At 48.7% G+C, this 21,325-nt stretch overlaps 1 protein-coding gene across 1 annotated transcript in view; it reads left to right on the top strand.

Moving 5' to 3' along the window:
* LOC311247965 (CUB and sushi domain-containing protein 1-like) overlaps positions 1-21,325 on the top strand; it is a gene marked incomplete at both ends in the record, with an annotated part of 213,058 nt that overhangs the window by 10,887 nt on the left and 180,846 nt on the right. Inside the window, 2 exon segments of the mRNA XM_084338937.1 lie at positions 11,283-11,468; positions 14,219-14,359. Coding sequence (XP_084195063.1) covers positions 11,283-11,468; positions 14,219-14,359 — 327 coding nt within the window.

Raw genomic sequence — 21,325 nt, 5'->3', positions numbered from 1 at the left:
CAGACCATAATATTTCATTCTCCTATTGGACAGCGGTCCACCAGGCGCCATGGCCATACCTTCAAGGTCTGGTTCAAAGTCACCGCCGGGGACTTGCCTGGACATGAACGGTTCTGCGCAAGGATATGAGACAGGAATAGAGCTGGTACTAGTTTGTTCACGTAGCGTATAAATACGGCGCAGGTGAATACAGAAGCACTTAGTCAGAAGTCTTAGTAACTAAAAGTTGAAGCCTCACCCACGATACGACGTGCGGTGAAGTATGGCCTGTTTGGCCCCAAATAGAGCATTGAGACCGCGTGCGAATTAATAACTGAAGTGTCAGAGTTTAACGCTGTACCGTCGAGTTCGACCTATTCTATTAAGTCAGTAATAGTCTATTTGTGTATAGCGTATCGTGCGGCTAAAGTTCTACAGTGACCAGCATCACCAACGTTTCCTCGTATCAGCTAGAGTGCTTATCCAGGCTGGGCTGCTTACCATGGCGCTTTCACCCGAGGGGCCCTAGACGAGGACCGTGTGGATTATGTACACTGGATAACCTACCGACGACTGCATAGCCCTTTTCGGCTGGATTATATTTGCTTTTGGTCCTGTAATTAATGGAGCGGAGAATCGCCGACACCCACAATTGTGTGGGATTTACCCTGTGAGGAGCCACGTCGAGTCCGCCTCTCAGAAGCCTGAGGCCGGCTAGCTTTCTTCCATGTGGAGCTGCATGCTACGGAGAATAGCTGTATTCGTCTGCGGATCAAGATCTTATTGCACCGTCTCCTGTACTTGGAGTCTCCTTATCATCGTTGACCCAGACTCTACTACCGACAAATCCTCTACCCTTGCTGGCTTACAACCGGGGGGACCCTACCAGTATCTCCCGCTATATTACTAGTGTACCATAGATATAATTCCTAAGATTCAGGTTGTATTATTATCTCCTGCGTAATATGAGAATGGACATTCGTTATTGATTTGCCTACGCACATTCCTTTGCCTTATAAGCGCATCCAAAGTAAAGTAAAGTAAAGTAAAGTATATTATGTACCATTTGCTGCTAATAAATACTTAAATCCAGTTTTGTGTGGAACGAGTCATTGTGGGAAGTGTTCATCATTAGATACCTGTGTACTGTATGGCCAGTAGGAATGTACATAAGACGGTAGTGGTTTAATGATACCATACTTATCAATACAGTCAGGGAATTGTACCCCTCAGTTACAATTGGTCCTTCGAGCCGGAGGGTAACTAGCGTAATATTAATATAGTGGTATTAATATTGACATGGCTAATGATGAACACTCCACAAAACGGTTCTCCTAAAATAGATCGCCCGCAGCGTAGACGGCAGACACCTCAGTACTTAGAGGATTACGTTGCCAGTATACTACCTAGCTTTCTACAGACGGTAAACGCGGAAAAAGTAGATAGTAAAATGATGTCCGACCCTACCGACCAGGCTACCCCGCCAGTAGAGACCCTAGTGGGTTCTAACGTAACTGACCAAGCTCACGGTGGGGACCAGGAGGCACCTGACATGACTTTACCCCCCGCCAAGACCGAAGAAGTAGTCCCCGGAGAGCTCCAGGATAAAGAAAGCCCTCCAGGGATGGAACTCGACCCACTACAAAAAGGGACGAGCACACAGGAGAACGGATCTCCAACGAGTACTACCAGGAGCGGATCACCTCAACCAGCGTCTTCCCCCAGCGAGGCGGACAAGATGCTGGCGCAGGCCTTCCTCGCCAGCCTGGCAGCCTCAACCGAGCGCGATCGACTCCAAGCACAGACGCTTAGTGAGCGCGAACATTCTTCCATGGAAAGAGAACGCCTTCAAGCGCAGCAACGGAGTGACGAAGACCGTATACGTCTAGAGATTAGACGCCTCCAGACGGAAGAGAATATGGGAAGAGACCGCGCCGAAGCCCAGCACGCCGCCGCCGAAGCCCAGCGCGCCGCTGCCGGTGCCCAAAGAGAAGCAGAGCGCGACCTCGCTCTCACCAAGCGCGAAGCCGAGCGCGACCGATTACAAGCGCAGATAATGGAGCAGCTGATTACCAGGGCAACACCCCCTCCCTCCGCACGGGGCTCCAGGGCCTCGTCAAGACAAGGGTCAAGGGCACCCTCCCCTACCCGATCAAGCGACCCTGAGCCCGACCACCAGAGAGAGCCTATACCCCTCTCCGAACCCCTTCCCCGACCGGTCCAAGCGAGACCCAGCTACAGGGAAGAACCGGTCTATACCGCGGAGAGGCTAAATAGACGACTACAGGATCTAGATGACCTGCCAGAGGAAGAAGAAGAGGGAGAGGAGGAGAGTCAAGCCCAACAGCAGCACAGTACTCCACAGGACCAGGAGGTCCAGTACAGCCCAGGCTTTACCCCCGCGGCTCTGCGCTACAGACCCCCGACTCAATTCACGGGTGAGCTTGACGCACGACCAGCCCCGAGGAACAGCACCTGGGTACGCGGGCCATGGTACCCAGCAGGTACCAGCCAACCACGACACGTAAGAGCCATCCATGGCATCGTACCTTGGCACACCGACGTTCCCGGACTTCACACACGAGTACAGAGCACAGTACACAGAGCTACGAATGTGCTTAGAGACAATGATGTCCGATGTAACTGATGAACCGTACAAGTATGCTATCCTACTCAAGCACCTCAAGGTGCCCCGAGCGCACAATATAGCGCTGGCATATTCCACCTCTACTACCCCATACACCGCGGCTCTAGCAGCACTCGACCAAAGATATGGACGCATATGGGACTACGTAATACAAGAGATAAGGAATATTGACCGTCTACCCTCAGCCACAGACAATCGCTCACTAGATGACCTGTCTATCAAGGTACAATCCCTGGTAGGGATGCTGGGGGCGCAAAAGGAAAAGGGTATGCACGAACTGTACGCAAACTCTAATGTCGAGAGGATTTTAGAGAAGCTCCCGCCCGCCCGACAAGAGCGCTTCAGGCGGCAAAGAGACCACCGTGATCCTAACGGTCCCGAGCCATCCCTCCTAGACCTAGCCGACTTCCTGGCGAGAGAAGTCAACAGCCTACGGTTGGATACGTTCGTGCGGAGCACACCAAGCTCCAGAGAGGGACCTAGGAGAGCAAACGATGGCCGCAGATTGGTGACCGTCATGCACCAATCAGAATCAGTACCGAGCAACAAGAACCACAGTACCCCCTCGATGAAAGAGAAGTGGAAGATGGTGTGCCCGTACTGCGAAAAGGAACACTGGCTGTCACACTGTGACACGTTCAAGAAGATGACCACCGACGAGGTGAGTCAATGGATAAAGTCCAACCGACGCTGTTACCGATGTGCGCGCAGTCACATGGCAGCCGATTGCCGCTTAAAGAAGAGGTGTAGTCGGTGTGACGGAGCCCACTTAGACGTCCTACATGACAATAACAGAAGAAAGCCTGCACCCTCAAGCAGCACAAAGGCAAGTGTTATGTACATTGACCCCGCCAGCAGCGGGGGCGCCCGGGTGCTCTTAAAGGTGGTCCGCGTAACATTGAGTTACCAAGACAAGGTCATGGACACCTACGCCGTCCTTGACAACGGGTCAGAGAAGACCCTTCTCCTCGCGTCCGCTGCGGCCCAGCTGGGGCTGCGGGGAAGCGAAGACCAGATGACGATTCGGACAATAAGAAGAGACCTAAAGACGATAAAGGGCGAGAATGTCTCCTTCACTATCGCAGCAAGCGGGCAGCCAGAGAGACGGTATAGAATCACTAACGCTTTCACCAGCCAAGACATAGGCCTGTCGCAGTACACCTACCCCATCGCCAAGCTGATGGATAAATATGTGCACCTGCGTCAACTACCTATACCGCTCATAGACGGTGCCACCCCGACCCTGCTGATAGGCTCCGACCATGCAGACCTCATCGTCCCGATGGACCGGGTCCACACAGGGCCCAGAGGCTGTCCTGCAGCAGTCGAGACCCGCCTAGGATGGACACTACAAGGCCCCCTCGCTAGGTCTCTTAACCGAACAGCAGCCACTAGCTGCCTCCACTCCAGAGTGACAGAAGAAGACACCACCCTCCTACAGCATGTCGAGAGGCTATGGACACTAGAGATAATGCCCTTTAAGAACGAAAGGAAAGACATTCGTTCCAAGGAAGACATTTATGCTATAGCCCTCCTCGAGCGGGGGACAAAGAGAGTCAAAGTCAACGGAGTGATGAGATACGCAACTCCACTCCTGAGGCGAGAGGGTATGCCTACCTTCCACGCCCCAAAAGAAGCGACGGAGCGGTATCTATTGAACACAGAGCGGCGCCTAGCCAGAGACCCCGCTCAAGAGACTGTGTACCGCGCTGAGATTGACAAGCTAATCACAGCGGGACACATAAAGAAAATTGACATTAAAGAGGCCGATCAGACGACCGAATCATGGTACGTGCCGCACCACAAAGTCCACCACAACGGCAAGGATCGTATTGTGTTCAACTGCAGCTACCAGATCGGATCACAAAATCTGAATAAAGAGCTCTTGCCCGGCCCAACACTCGGCCCCTCTCTACTAGGCGTGTTACTACGTTTCCGCCAAGACAAGGTGGCCATCAGCGGCGACATCAAAGGGATGTTCCTGCAGGTGCGACTAGTGGAGGAGGACAAGCCCCTGCTGCAGTTCCTATGGAGAGAGAGGATCGGGGACGAGCAACCAGCCATCTATCAATGGGAAGTCCTCCCTTTCGGAACCACATGCAGCCCATGCTGTGCTACGTTTGCACTGCAAAAACACGTCGCAGAGGACCCAGCAGCTGATGAAGAGGTCCGACAAAGTGTAGGAAATAGTTTCTACGTGGACAACTGTCTGCAAAGCGTCTCGACGCCAGAAGAAGCCGAGGCCCTCCTACTCAAGCTCCGCGCCTCCCTGATCAAAGGCGGCTTTGATCTCAGGCAGTGGGCCAGCAGCGACCCTCAAGTATTGCGCAGCCTCTCCCCAGAGGACAAGGCAGCAAGCAGCGAGACCTGGATGGCGACCATCCCAGGAGAAGCCCAAGAAATGACATTAGGACTAGTCTGGCGCTTCAAAACAGACTCGCTCCATTATAAACACACACCCCTGACCAAGGAGCAGGGAAGGTCGACTGCACTACCGACCACAAGACGGAGTGTATACAGAACACTCGCCAGACAATATGACCCGTTGGGATGTATTCTACCTTACACCACCAGGGCAAAGATGATTGTAAGAGCGTTATGGGACAAGGACCAGGGCTGGGACGACCCCATACCCGAACACCTTGCCTCCACATGGAGAGAGTAGGAGACAGAACTCAGCTCACTCCCAGGTGTCAACATACGCTGCAGCTACTTCCCACCCACAGTGAGGCCGGAGACGTGCCAGATGGACCTGCACGTCTTCAGCGACGCCTCCGAAGTAGCCTACGGTTCGGTGGCCTACTTGCGTGCCCGAGAGGAGGGAGGAGAAATACATACTGCTTTCATCCTGGCTCGCTCAAGAATAGCCCCACGCAAGCAACAATCTATCCCGCGTCTAGAGCTCTGCGCAGCCCTAGCAGGAGCGCAACTCGCCACGTTAATCCAACGTGAACTCACCATCCCGGTGCAAAGAACAATCTTGTGGTCAGACTCCACGACCGTACTCACATGGATCCGGTCTGATTCGTGTAGATACAAGGTCTTCGTGGGAGTCAGAATCACAGAGATCCAATATTTAACAGAAGCAGCAAGCTGGAGGTATGTGGACACAAAACACAACCCAGCTGACGTCATCACCCGGGGAATGTCCCTGGATGACCTCACCCGTCACAATCTATACAGTGACGGGCCAGAGTTCCTCAAGCTCCCGGAATAAGAGTGGCCTACACCCACCCCACGGGAGGCGAGTAAAGAGGAGGCAGAGAACAAGAAATCTATGTTCTGTGGGTTGACACATACACTCGTCCCCACAGACCCCGACATAGACGACTGCCTCACCCTTGAGAGTGCGCAGCTAAAGACATTCCTGTGGCATCACCCAGAGGTTCAGCCCACTACTGACATTACTGCAGCTAACTACGAAGAAGCAGAACTTCTTCTCCTACAGCGAGCCCAGAGAGACTCGTTCCCCGACGAGCTAGACTGTCTACAGGGAGCAAAGCCCGTCCCGTCAGACAGCAGATTGCTCCACCTAGCCCCCGAGAGCGACGCCCATAATCTCATCAGAGTGGGTGGTCGTCTGAGAAGAGCTCCAGACTTACCGGATGACATCAAGTACCCGATAGTCTTAAACAGCCGACACAAGGTCACAGAGCTTATCATAAAGAAATACGACGAGGACGTGCATCACGCCGGGGCAGAGAGAGTCTTCGCGGAGATCAGACGTCGTTATTGGATACTGCAAGGGAGAGAAGCAGTAAGACGTTTCCAGCGGACTTGTCTAGACTGTCGTAAATGGCGAGCACAGCCCAGTATACCCCGGATGGCTGACCTACCTCCCTGTCGCCTCCGACTCGGCGACAAGCCTTTTCACTCCACCGGTATGGACTGTTTCGGCCCGCTGTATGTAAAGAAAGGAAGAGGGACCGAGAAGCGGTGGGGTATTGTATTCAAATGCATGACCACCCGAGCGATGCACATAGAACTCCTTCCAACCATGAGCACAGACTCATTCCTTATGGCCTTCCGAAGATTCACATCGCGGAAAGGGAAACCGTCTATATTATTGTCTGATCACGGGACAAACTTCAAAGGCGGAGAAAGAGAGCTGAGAGAGAGCTTCCAAGCTATGGGCCCAGAACTTAAGACCCACCTCGCTCCATACCAGATTGATTTCCAGTTTAATCCCCCGAATGCACCTCACTTCGGTGGAACTTGGGAACGAGAAGTACGTTCAATAAAGACAGCCCTGTACGCCGTGCTTGGGGCCCAGACCGTGGCGGAAGAAGTCCTAATGACAGTCCTCACGGAGATCGAGGGAGTATTGAACTCAAAGCCCCTCGGTTACGTCTCAAGTGATGTAGCAGATGTCGACCCAGTCACCCCCAACACTCTCTTGATGGTGCGGCTGGACCCCGCGCTACCACAGACAGTGTACAGGCCTGAAGAAGCGAACGGCCGAAGAATGTGGAGGTACAGTCAAGTATTGGCTGACAAGTTTTGGAACAGTTTCCTACTCAACTATCTACCGTCTCTACAGACCTGCCAGAAATGGGTGAAAGAGAGAGACAATTTGACAGAAGGAACAGTCGTCATGATTATCGACCAGTCACTACCCCGAGCTATGTGGCCGGCCGGCCGCGTAAGCAAAGTGATCACCGGTGCCGACGGAAAGGTCAGAGCGGCCGAAGTGCTCGTCCAAGGGCGGATCTACACCCGACCCGTGCCGAGGCTAATAGAGTTGCCAAGGCTCCCCGATACTATTGATGACGACCATGACCCCCTGACTTTGTGAACTGCCCTACCCTCCCAACAGACATTGAGTAGTGGACAGTGCGGTTAATCTGTCTCTGCTTATCTAATTAGGTGGGACTAATTAGGAGGCGGCTGTTACGAAGGATCAGATTAAACCGAATATATATATTTATTGATTGATATATATTGCATAATATTTGTATATCGTTTGATATCCCTTGTATATTCCTTGTACATATACACGGAATATCCCTTTAGCCTAGTACAGACCATAATATTTCATTCTCCTATTGGACAGCGGTCCACCAGGCGCCATGGCCATACCTTCAAGGTCTGGTTCAAAGTCACCGCCGGGGACTTGCCTGGACATGAACGGTTCTGTGCAAGGATATGAGACAGGAATAAAGCTGGTACTAGTTTGTTCACGTAGCGTATAAATACGGCGCAGGTGAATACAGAAGCACTTAGTCAGAAGTCTTAGTAACTAAAAGTTGAAGCCTCACCCACGATACGACGTGCGGTGAAGTATGGCCTGTTTGGCCCCAAATAGAGCATTGAGACCGCGTGCGAATTAATAACTGAAGTGTCAGAGTTTAACGCTGTACCGTCGAGTTCGACCTATTCTATTAAGTCAGTAATAGTCTATTTGTGTATAGTGTATCGTGCGGCTAAAGTTCTACAGTGACCAGCATCACCAACGTTTCTTCGTATCAGCTAGAGTGCTTATCCAGGCTGGGCTGCGTACCATGGCGCTTTCACACGAGGGGCCCTAGACGAGGACCGTGTGGATTATGTACACTGGATAACCTACCGACGACTGCATAGCCCTTTTCGGCTGGATTATATTTGCTTTTGGTCCTGTAATTAATGGAGCGGAGAATCGCCGACACCCACAATTGTGTGGGATTTACCCTGTGAGGAGCCACGTCGAGTCCGCCTCTCAGAAGCCTGAGGCCGGCTAGCTTTCTTCCATGTGGAGCTGCATGCTACGGAGAATAGCTGTATTCGTCTGCGGATCAAGATCTTATTGCACCGTCTCCTGTACTTGGAGTCTCCTTATCATCGTTGACCCAGACTTTACTACCGACAAATCCTCTACCCTTGCTGGCTTACAACCGGGGGGACCCTACCAGTATCTCCCGCTATATTACTAGTGTACCATAGATATAATTCCTAAGATTCAGGTTGTATTATTATCTCCTGCGTAATATGAGAATGGACATTCGTTATTGATTTGCCTACGCACATTCCTTTGCCTTATAAGCGCATCCAAAGTAAAGTAAAGTAAAGTAAAGTATATTATGTACCATTTGCTGCTAATAAATACTTAAATCCAGTTTTGTGTGTAACCGAGTCATTGTGGGAAGTGTTCATCATTAGATACCTGTGTACTGTATGGCCAGTAGGAATGTACATAAGACGGTAGTGGTTTAATGATACCATACTTATCAATACAGTCAGGGAATTGTACCCCTCAGTTACAATAGTGTCACCTAGTTATAGAGACTGTCGGGATAAACAACCATCTGAATGTCTAATATATTAATATAGTTTTCACCTAGTTATAGAGACTGTCAGGATAAACAACCATCTGAATATATAATATAGTAATATAGTTTCAACTAGTTCTACAGACTGTCAGGATAAACAACCATCTGAATATCTAATATAGTAATATAGTTTCACCTAGTTATAGAGACTGTCAGGATAAACAACCATCTTAATATCTAATATATTAATATAGTTTCAACTAGTTCTACAGACTGTCAGGATAAACAACCATCTGAATGTCTAATATATTAATATAGTTTTCACCTAGTTATAGAGACTATCAGGATAAACAACCATCTGAATGTCTAATATAGTAATATAGTTTCACCTAGTTATAGAGACTGTCAGGATAAACAACCATCTGAATATCACATGGGAGAAAAAGCCTTTTTAAGAATCTATCTACTGTATGTCCCCCCACATTTTTCTCTCCCCCCTCTCTATCTCTGCCCCCTCTCTCTCTCCCTTTATCCCCCATCTCTCTCTCCCCCCTCTCTCTCTCTCCCCCCTCTCTCTCTCTACCTCTGCCCCCTCTCTCTCTCCCTCTATCCCCCCTCTCTCTCTCTCCCCCATCTCTCTCTCTACCTCTGCCCCCTCTCTCTCTCCCTCTATCCCCCCTCTCTCTCTCCCCTCTCTCTCTCCCCCCCTCTCTCTCTCTCTACCTCTGCCCCCTCTCTCTATCCCTCTATCCCCCCTCTCTCTCCCCCTCTCTCTCTCTCTCTGCCCTCTCTCTCTCTACCTCTGCCCCCTCTCTCTCTCTCTCTATCCCCCCCTCTCTATCTCCCCCCTGTCTCTCTCTACCTCTGCCCCTCTCCCTCTCTCTCCCCCCTCTCTCTCTGCCTCTCTCCATCCCCCCATATCTCTCTCCCCCTCTCCCCCCTCTCTTTCTCCCTCTCTCCCTCTCCCCCCTCTCTCTCTATCCCCCCTATCTCCCTCTATCTATCTCCACCCCTCTCTCCCTCTCCCCCCTCTCTCCCCCCCTGTCTCCCCCCCTCTCTCTCTCCCCCCTCCTCTCTATCTCTCTCCCTCTCCCCCCCATATCTCTCTCCCTCTCTATCTCTCCCCTCCTCTACCCCCCCCTCTCTTTCTATATCCCTCTCTCTCCCCCCTCCTCTATATCTATCTCTCTCCATACCCCCTCCTCTCTATTTCTCTCTATCTCTCTCTCCCCTTCTCTCTCTCTCCCGCCCCCTCTCTATCCCCCCCTCTCTCCCCCCATCTCCCTTTCTCCCCCACCCACCTCTCTCCCTCTCCCCCCTCTCTCCCTCCCCCCCTCTCTCTATGCCCCATCTCTCTCTCCCCCTATCTCTCTCCCCCGCCCCCCCTCTCTCTCCCTTTTTCTCTCTACCCTATATCCATCTCTCTCCCCCCCTCTCTCCCCCCATCTCCCTTTCTCCCCCACCCCCTTCTCTCCCTCCCCCTCTCTCTCTGCCCCATCTCTCTCCCCCTATCTCTCCCCCCCCCCCCCCCCTCTATCTCCCTTTCTCTCTCTCCTCTCTCTCTCTCTCTCTCTCCCATCTCTCCCTCTCCCCCTCTCCCCCATATCTCTCCCTTTATCTCTCCCCCCTCTCTCCCCCCTCTCCCCCTTACCCTCTCTCTCTCTCTCCCCTCTCTCCCTCTCCCTCTCCCCCCTCTCCCCTCTCCCCCTCCCCCCTCTCTCCCCCCTCTCTCTCCCTTTCTCTCTCCCCCCTCCCCCCTCCCCCCTCTCTCCCTCTCCCCCCCTCTCCCCCTCCCCCCCACCTCTCTCTCCCCCCATATCCCTTTCTCCCCCGCCCCCCTCTCTCCCTCTGCCCCCTTTCTCCCTCCCCCCCCTCTATCTCTGCCCCATATCTCTCTCCCCCTATCTCTCTCCCCCGCCCCCCCTCTCTCTCTCCCTTTCTCTCTCTCCCCTCTATCCCTCTCTCTCTCTCTCCCCTCTCCCCCTCCCCCCTCTCTCCCCCTTTCTCTCTCCCCCCTCCCCCTCCCCCCTATCCCCCCCCCTCTCTCCCTCTCCCCCCCTCTCCCCCTCCCCCTCTCTCTCTCTCTCTCTCCCCCCCCCTATATCTCCCCCCCTCTCTCCCCCCATCTCCCTTTCTCCCCCACCCCCCTCTCTCCCTCCCCCCCTCTCTCTCTGCCCCATCTCTTTCTCCCCCCTATCTCTCTCCCCCGCCCCCCTCTCTCTCTCCCTTTCTCTCTCTCCCCTCTCTCCCTCTCCCCCCTCCCCCCTCTCTCCCCCATCTCTCTCCCTTTCTATCTCCCCCCTCCCCCCTCCCCCCCCCTCTCTCTCCCTCTCCCCCTCTCTCTCCCTCCCCCCCTCTCCCCCCCCCCCCCCTCTCCCTCTCTCCCCCCCGCCCCCTCTCTCTCTCCGCAGTCTCGTGTTTCTTTAACTTCACCGCCCCCTCGGGCACCATCCTGTCTCCTAACTACCCGGAGGAGTACAGTAACAACCTGAACTGTGTCTGGCTGATCATCTCCGAGCCGGGCAGCAGGGTCCACCTGCTCTTCTCCGACTTTGAGCTGGAGCCTCAGTTCGACTGGCTGGTGGTCAAGGATGAAGGTGCGTAGCTGCGTGCGTCTCGCCTCGCCTCGCGTGTAGCGTTCCAACGAGCTGAGACACAATCTAGACACGATAATAGGCGTTGATTTATATGAATTAGTCTTTGCCATTGAATTGACCCCCATTGTAGGAGATTCAATTTATTGGGGAAAGAGACAAACACACACACATAATGTGAACAAGGGTCATAGCACTGGTGATGACTGGGTGAAGCCACACACACACACACGCACACACACACACACACACACACACACACGCACATGCACGCACACACACACGCACACGCACACGCACACGCACACACACACACCAACAACAACAACAAGGAAACATGTGTGAACATCATATACATATCATCCAAGCGCCATACGGTTTCTTAGGGTTTCTTAAGGTTGTCCACTGCTGAACTCTGGGTGATCGTCGTCCATCGACAGCCAACCAGATTTCTGTACCGTGTTGTTTCCCTAACCGACGTGAGAGGTTCCACCTGCCGTGACCGGAGTGTTCACAGTGGTGTGGTGTCTCCTGGTCAGCAGAATGTCCACAGTGGTGTGGTGTCTCCTGGTCAGCAGAATGTCCACAGTGGTGTGGTGTCTCCTGGTCAGCAGAATGTCCACAGTGGTGTGGTGTCTCCTGGTCAGCAGAAGGTCCACAGTGTCTCTCCTGGTCAGCAGAATGTCCACAGTGGTGTGGTCTCTCCTGGACAGCAGAATGTCCACAGTGGTGTGGTGTCTCCTGGTCAGCAGAATGTCCACAGTGGTGTGGTGTCTCCTGGTCAGCAGAATGTCCACAGTGGTGTGGTGTCTCCTGGTCAGCAGAATGTCCACAGTGGTGTGGTGTCTCCTGGTCAGCAGAATGTCCACAGTGGTGTGGTCTCTCCTGGTCAGCAGAATGTCCACAGTGGTGTGGTGTCTCCTGGTCAGCAGAATGTCCACAGTGGTGTGGTGTCTCCTGGTCAGCAGAATGTCCACAGTGGTGTGGTGTCTCCTGGTCAGCAGAATGTCCACAGTGATGTGGTGTCTCCTGGTCAGCAGAATGTCCACAGTGGTGTGGTGTCTCCTGGTCAGCAGAATGTCCACAGTGGTGTGGTCTCTCCTGGTCAGCAGAATGTCCACAGTGGTGTGGTGTCTCCTGGTCAGCAGAATGTCCACAGTGGTGTGGTCTCTCCTGGTCAGCAGAATGTCCACAGTGTTGTCTCCTGGTCAGCAGAATGTCCACAGTGGTGTGGTGTCTCCTGGTCAGCAGAATGTCCACAGTGGTGTGGTGTCTCCTGGTCAGCAGAATGTCCACAGTGGTGTGGTCTCTCCTGGTCAGCAGAATGTCCACAGTGTTGTCTCCTGGTCAGCAGAATGTCCACAGTGGTGTGGTCTCTCCTGGACAGCAGAATGTCCACAGTGTTGTCTCCTGGTCAGCAGAATGTCCACAGTGGTCTCTTCTGGACACTTGTGGAACAGCTGCTGAAAGGCTCCTGCTGCCTTTACAACTTGTATTGATAGGTCGGAGATACAAGCTTCCTTTAAATAATTCAAAGCGCGTTGCTCCACGAGACAGATACGATAAGATATTCCATTATTGATCCCCTTGTGGAAATGCAGGCGGCATAGCAGCACGGGGGGATGGGAGGTACAGTATGGGCAGGGTAATAGACATACATTAATGTAGGCAATCAAATGTAATCTGAATATAAAATGAAACAGTATACACAAAGGTGCAGATGAGGGTTTGTACGCCTTATCGGTCATAATATACAGTATGTTACAATAAATACAGGCAATAAAAAAAAGAAAATCTGAATATATACTATGAGTAAAAGTAAACAGTATACACAAGGTGCAGATGAGGGTCTGTATCCTATTGGTCCTAATATGGGTTATAGTCCGTGCTATAGATGGAATTGACAAAAAGACAATCACAACAGATACACCGTCCACACCAGCAGAATAGAGTGATCCATCAATCCAGTTGCTCACTGTGTGTTTGCCCTGTAAGAGCTTTATTTTCAAGCATTTGGAAACTCCACCAACCCCATAATCTCTCTAAATATATATACAGTATATACATATATATTAGGGCTGTCAAAGTTAATGCGTTAACTTTGGAGATTCATTTAAATAATTTAAAGCATTAAAATAAATTAATCTAGATTAATCTATCGAGTGAAAAATCTTCAACGTTCTGAGCAGTATATTTGCTTGTACTTTTTTTGCATTGACTTTGCCATTGAATTGACCCCCATTGTAGGAGATTTGAAAATCATCTGACATGAAGATGGAACACATTTTTGTTGTTAATATGATTTATATTACTGGTAGTTCATACAAGACATTATCGTCCTCTAAGCCAATCTGTACGTTAACATACGTAGGCCTGGGTTGTTTTTATTTCTGCTAGCGCCGCGGATATAAGAAAGCGGTCTAGCTGAGTCAATGTTGATGGTTTTGTTGAACATTTTGTATTTCACAGGAGAGAAACTGTATTCAAAGAAAGCTATTAAAATAGTCTTTGAATCTAAATATACTTTCTTTGTGTTGATTTTACATTAATTCCATGATTTTACTCAAGTAAATATCTGTTACAAGCTTCGGTCTTAAAGTATAAAAATGCTATTTTTAATCTAGATTAATCTAGATTAATTACAGAAAATTGTGAGATTAATTAATTAATACATTTTTGTTTATATATTGACAGCACTAATATATATATATATTATATTTTTTAAATTTGTACCTCTATCTGGGCTATTCTAGGTCTGTCAGAACCGACCACCTTCGGGACATTTTCTGGGAAGGACGTCCCGTCCCAGATCGCCTCCAACGGACACATCATGAGGCTGGAGTTCCAGTCGGATCACTCCAACACCGGCAAGGGGTTCAACATCAGCTACACCAGTACGTTTGTTCCTCCATCTGTCATCCATCCATACAGGGACGTGCACAGGACTTTAGAGGGGCAGGTGCTCAAAGGCTGAAAAGGGCACCATACCTGTGTGTGTTTAAACCGAGCGCCCGATTTTTAAGGGCCCTTTTCGGGCGGGGGCCCCCTTTTTATGCTTTTTGGGTGGTTTTGGTGATCAAATATTGAATATTGAACTATTATAATCAGTGCAGGAGCTAACTTATCCTTGAAAGACACTTTTATCACTGACTTAAAAGGCCCATACATCTCCATAAATGTTCAGGGGGGAGGGAATAAGTGCTTACCCTACAGACCCCAGAAGTGCTGTATATTCTGTATTGTTTAATATAAATGCATTTTTTATTCCAATCCCGATTTGTATTTGAGATTCCCAAATCCCATCGGACTTGACTTCTTTGTGTCCCTCAATGAGTGTAATACCAGCATTCAACTGTATGCGCCACAGCGGTTTCTATCATCATCATCATCACCACCCACGCTGCATAAAATATATAGGTCCGCGGAGAGGCACGCTGAGGAAGCCATGCAAACTGCAATGGAATATGGGGCATCTCTCTCTCTTTACCTAATATTTTTATTCTATCCTGACATTTTTCAGTTGGAAGGGCAGTCTATATGCGTAACGGTAAAAATACACATACACATGCACACAGACACACACACACACACACACACACACACACACACACACACACACACATGCAGGGCGACAGTGGCTCGGGAGGTAGTGCAGTCGCCTGGTAATCCGGAGGTTCCCGGTTCGATTCACGCTCCTCCCATGCAGCTTGTCGAAGTGTCCTTGAGCAAGACACTTAACCCCTAACTCTGATGAGCAAGTCGGCACCTTGCACGGTCGCCTCCGCCGTCGGTGTGTGAATGTGTGAGTGAACGGGTCAAATGTGAGGGACAAAAGTTGTAAAGCGCTTTGGAGAAAAAGCTGCTATATAAATGCACCATTTTCCATTTGACCATTTACATTGTCAAGAGGCGGATCGTTAACCTCATTACAGGATGAATCAGAGCCTCTAGGTGGCGGTATACAGCCACATTGCCCTATATGCTGTAGAGAAGAAGACCGTGACTCAAGCGGTGTGGAGTGGTGTCGTGCTGCGACGAACGGGCTTCCTCAGTACCGCACAATATGCACCTCTGTGATCTAATTGCAGTTTGACTATAGTTCCGATCATTGGCTCTGAATCTGAATCGCTTGTTCTGCCCGATCCATCGTGGCTTTCATCCACTCTGAATTTGACTAGTTCTTGCCTGCTTCTCCACTCCCGGGTTTTAGATGAATGGTTCTTGATTTTCCATGTGTTCCGCATCGTTTCACACAGTTTCCTCCCAAGTGATCTCCTTCTTTATTTCCTCGGCAGCTCGCGCTTGACAAATTAACCCCTAAACGTCGCCTCTGGCCTCCTCGGGTCTCTGAAGACGCTGTCCTGGATTCAAACGCAAACAGAAGGGCAGCCCCCATTCATCTGTGAACACAGGTGGCATTAGAAAGCAACACAATCAGCGTGCCGTCCCAAACAACGTTCACTAATGAACTGATAAACACACATCCATTGTGAGAGTGAAGCCAACGTTTAAAACGTCAAATTAATTCACTACTGGGGCTTTACCGGGCCCTGAGACCTTTTCGGTAATTCTGCCTATTAACATTTTAATGCATATATGAATGGCAATGCGAACGGTAATGTGTGTAGCTGTCGGCGTATTAGTATCCGGCTATGTTAGTAATGTTTGGATCTTAGTAAACATCCTAAAGTTGAACACGGGGAATAGGAGGGTGTAATGTAAACGCTTAAAGGGCTGGACCAGAGCCGTCAACAGACTCCAGGGCCCTCATTTATCAATGCTGTGTACGCAGAGATACGTGCGTAAACCGTGCATACAATCATTTCTAAGCAAAGTGTGGGATTTATCGACATGAACGTGTGCTTGAGATAGACCTCCGTGATCAATCTCGCTCTCAGTGAAGTTTCTCATAGTTCGCTTAGTACACTATTCCACATTCCATGGGGGTGTTTCATTACCATATATGGTTAATTAGGGGCGGCTCTGTATGCAAATGCTTACAATCGTGCACGAGCATAGACGGTAAGAACAATTGGTATTTATCAACACGGAGTGTGCGGTTGATAAATCCCGATTTTTCTGTGCGTAGAGACATTCTAAATTCCGTGCGTAGGAACGAAAATATAACACTTTCTACGCATTGTTGATAAATGAGGACCCAGTTTGGCCATGAACGTTGTAGGGCTAACCTCGACTAGTCGAATAGTCGACCAATCGATCGAAATGAGCCGTAAAAAATGCAAAAAAAACATCTACGTTCTAAGCCTGTCCCCGACTAAGGATTTGTATAGTCGACTATTATTGGCTAAAACTTTTTATTTGTATTTCTTTTGGATCATTCCATTTGGGCTGTGGGGGGTGCTTAATGTCTGATAAAAAAATGGAATGACCCCCCCCCCCCCCCCCCCCCTCTGGGACAGGCCTAGAACGTAGATGGTAGCGCAGATCAACTGCTGAGAGAGAGCTGCTGGACACTCGAACGCTGGCCGGGCTGAGGAGAAGCTGAACACACCTAATAGACCCTGGGCTGCCAGAGGTCCCCTCCCCACATTATTAACCAGAGATAATGGAGAAAAGGAGCTGTGATGGTGGGATTGAAGTAGCGCTCGTCTCCCTAGGGGGCGGGTCTCTTAACGGGTGCCGTTTTGGGGACACTTCAGATAGCTGGATAAGCCACAAACAAAATTGTTTTTTTTGTCCCCCCCCCCCCCCCCCCCCCCAGCTGGAAGTCGGTCATTCTATGCCAACGTGTTCAGAACACTTTCACCTTGAGAAAGGTCCAATATTTACCTCTGTCGCTGTGGGACAGAACGAAATGAGACTGGGGGCCGGATTCCATTTGCTTTCCATTCAAGCCCTCAGCTCTTGGATGGAGTGAACGGTCCTTCATCATCACGAGTGCCACTCTGTATGCGGGAGCAGGAGGCACTGGAACAGCTGGGTTGAGACACCCTTGACACAATTACATGTCATAAGGTTCCACTGCGGGATTCATCTAGACCATCTTTAAAACTCACATATCAAGCTACAGTACCTTATACATTTACTCAAAATATAAAAACGTTTTTTTATTCACATTTACTCATTGAATGTTTAATCAGAAACATAAATGAACATAAATATACATAATAATTCTGATGTGGAAAAAAAAACCACTAACCTTCTTACTGTCTTCTACTATCATGCACCCTTCCTACTTTACTAATATGTCTTTACTACTATGCACTCAACACTGCAGCACTCAAATTTCAAGAGTTGTGCCCTTCCTGCTGACTTGTCGTACAGCACTTGTAAGTCACTTTGGATAAAAGTGTCAGCTAAATGACCAAATGTAAATGTAATCTTGTTTAGTAAATAACTTTCATTCGGTTCTTGCCACCATCTTTAGAACTGCACCCTGAGAGAGGGAACTGCACCCTGAGAGGGAGGTTTGCCCTGATTGGGAGGTTCAAAGGGTCAAAGTGCAGGTATAAAACCGGAGGGAAGACTGTCAAGTTTTAAACTGTGGATACCAAACAGAGAAGGTAAAGACGACTGTGAACTGTTGAACAGTAATCCAGAACTATTTTATTGCACTGTAATTTTAATTTTTTTTTATCTATTCTACTCTACTATTTTATTGCACTGCACTATTGCACTATTTTACTCTGTCTATTTTTATCTTACTCTTTTTATTATGCCTACATCTAATGATCTATGAACAAAATATATCATTTTTTAAGCTAATCAAGAATGTGTAACCTAAGAAGTGTTGCTTTTGGGTGAAACAAATTCTTGGCTCTTGGATCCTTTCATTCTCAATGAGGGTATTCAGTGTATCTATGCTGCTAAGCCATCCTATGTCAGTAGTTTATTGAATGTTTTTTGTTGGAAAAACCATACCAGACAAATTGTTATTCGATATACAACATTTTTAAAGTGTGGAAAGCGCGTGTGTGGACGGGGATCTTTATAGAATAGATGTGATCGCTTGCCACAGCCCGCTCCACCGGGGACAATGGAGTTGACCTGCATCCTTTATGGGTTACGCCGACTCTCATGATGTGAGAAAAACAACCTCTAGTTTTGTTGGGGATTACCTGAGGGGCAAAGGGCAGAAGGGACGAGGACCGCATGCATACGAGCGCATCGCATATTCCGTCCAAACCTCTCCGTCTCCCGCTGGGCGGACCTGCTGTAGTTATCTGAGACGGGCCTGTGAGTCTCGTGAGAAGCCAGACGTACTCAGAATCATGAGATGATGGGCCACAGCTCCTTCTATCTCGGAGAAGCTATCTTCTCCGACGACACACGGCTCATCCTCTTCTTCAGATTCAGATTCCTTTATTGTTACGTCGTTCAGTACCTTACAGCAAAGAAATTGTGAAATTCACTTTGTTGTGGTTCCTCGACCATAGCAGCATCCAATAATATAAATAAAATTAAATGAGAAAAAATAACCAAATAAAAATAAATGAATTCTAATTCTCTCTAAAATCTCATTCTAAACACAGCAGGGAATCAAAGGAGCTAACGGAGCCGGAGCAACAGACAGCTATAAAGTGGATTCGGTCTGCGAAAAAAGGCAGAGAGGTGTCAAATGCAACGGCGCTGTGATCCGACAGACGGGCGTAAATTGTTTCCATATTGCAAATCGAGGGAAACCAATCGATAACACTTGGTGAAGTGTGTGGCCTAGCGTATGAGTAGGGCCGGTAGTAAACTGAGCAGTAATTAGACCGATGCATAAATTCACTCAAGATATGACCTGGAGAATCAACACCACGGCGATAGTGAAAAAGGCACAGCAGAGACTCTACTTCCTGAGAGTACTGAGAAACTACCACCTCAGACAAGACCTGCTTGTGTCTTTTTACCGCTGCTCCGTGGAAAGCATCCTCACCTACTGCATAAATGTGTGGTTCCTCAGCTGCACAGCCGCAGAGAGGAGGGCGCTCCAGAGGGTCGTCAACTCTGCCAAGAAGATCATCGGCTGCCCCCTCCTCTCACTGGAGGGACTATACAACTCCCACTGCCTCAAAAAAGCAGTAAAAATACTGAAGGACCCACACCACCCGGGCAACAAGCACCTCGTGCGGCTGCGCTCGGGCAGGTGTTTCAGCGTCATGCCCACCCGGACTAACAGACTGAAGTTTAGTTTTTATCCCAGGGCCATATGTGCACTAAACTCAGCAAAATTTTAAAACAACCGTCACCCTTGCACCCCCCCCCCCCCCCCCCCACGCACACGCACACACAACATTAGAGATAGTGCAATTATCTTTACACCCCCCTGTTTATATTAATGTTATTTATGGCCCACCCCTGTTTTTATATGTAATACTGTGTTTAGGAATGTTTTTATATTTTTACTAGCACCTAGGGTTGCATTTTTAAATGTCGTTGTAACAATGACAATAAAGATCTATTCTATTCTATTCTAATCTATTCTATTCTATTCTATTCTATTCTATTCTATTCTATTCTATTCTATTCTATTCTATTCTATTCTATTCTATTCTATATTTAGACGGACAGCAAACACAAATATTAAAATCACCAAGAATCACGACTCCTATCTGAGGTCTGAGCTATTTTGTGATTGTGACCCAGCACAGACTCTGGGCCCTTTAGAGGAATCTTCAATTATTACAATTGTTTACATGATATGAACGTACAGGTTCATACCTTCAAAATAATCACTTACAAATAAAGCGGATACTTTTCAATCTATGCATTATGAATCATGCTATTCCAGAGCTACAGGGCCTCAAAGAAACCGGAGCCATTTATGCATAATGACTACTTTACCCAGAAAGCAATGTAACCCCCCCCCCACACACACACACACTTAACAAATGTACAGTTTCTACGTCAAATGTATCTACTCTTTTTTCTGGAGTCTTTTTGTATCACAAACAGTACTGTATTTTCAAATCTGGTATGTCATAAATGTATAGATGTAGCAGTACTGTCTATCTGTATGTCGTGTATGTCATATATGTTACGATGAATTGAAAATGGGGGACCCTGATGTAAACAAGACGAAAGTCTTTCTCTGGTCTGCATCCCCTTAACAATTGTATGTATTGAGCTGTACTGTACTGTACCCATTCTGCAATCTGTTAATAAAGTTTTCAATCAATCAATCAAAACACCTTCTAGTCTGAGAGCAGCCCTGCCTTTGTTAGTCTAATTACTTGTGAGCCCCGCTTCTATCCCCAGGCCATCAGGATGCTCAATGACTCATTGCAACACCAATCCATCCATCTATGAAATCATAGCACTGATTGGAGACAAAATAGTCTGGCGTTGTATTTGAAAGAAAGTCAGCAAATTATGGGATGAAGTCATTATGTATTCACAATACGCGCAGGCAGTAGGGGATCGACCAGGCCTACGTTCGTTAAGACTGAAGAGGGGATGATAGTTTAATTGGCAGCAATTAAAATGTTGACTGCAACTGGTGTACGCCAGGTGAACATGTCAACCACCAGGTGTTTACTTCCTCTATAACTTCCCCAACCATCCCAGAATGAAAAGCATCAAACACAACATCAGCTTTTGGTAATAAGTAAATTCCCATACGTACCTCTTCACCATAGCCTTCTAACACACCCCGCTGTTGATTGTACTGTAGCACTATTTTACTCTGTCCATTCTATTGCATTTTACTATCTATTCTATTCTACTATTCTATTATTGCACTGTATTATTTTACTCTGTCTATTGCTTTTTATTACAGGTTAAAAACTGTCAGGTATTAAACTGTGTGGGTATCAAACAAGAGACTGTCAGGCTTTAAAACTGTGTAGGACCCAGGCCTAGAACGGCACCCTGAGAGGGAGGTTTGCCCCGAGTGGGAGGTTTGAAGGGTCAAA

Source organism: Notolepis coatsorum, assembly GCF_963971535.1.
Source record: "Notolepis coatsorum genome assembly, contig: SCAFFOLD_268, whole genome shotgun sequence".
In the NCBI taxonomy this organism is placed as follows: domain Eukaryota; kingdom Metazoa; phylum Chordata; class Actinopteri; order Aulopiformes; family Paralepididae; genus Notolepis; species Notolepis coatsorum.
This window is presented reverse-complemented; position numbering and strand designations above follow the sequence as displayed.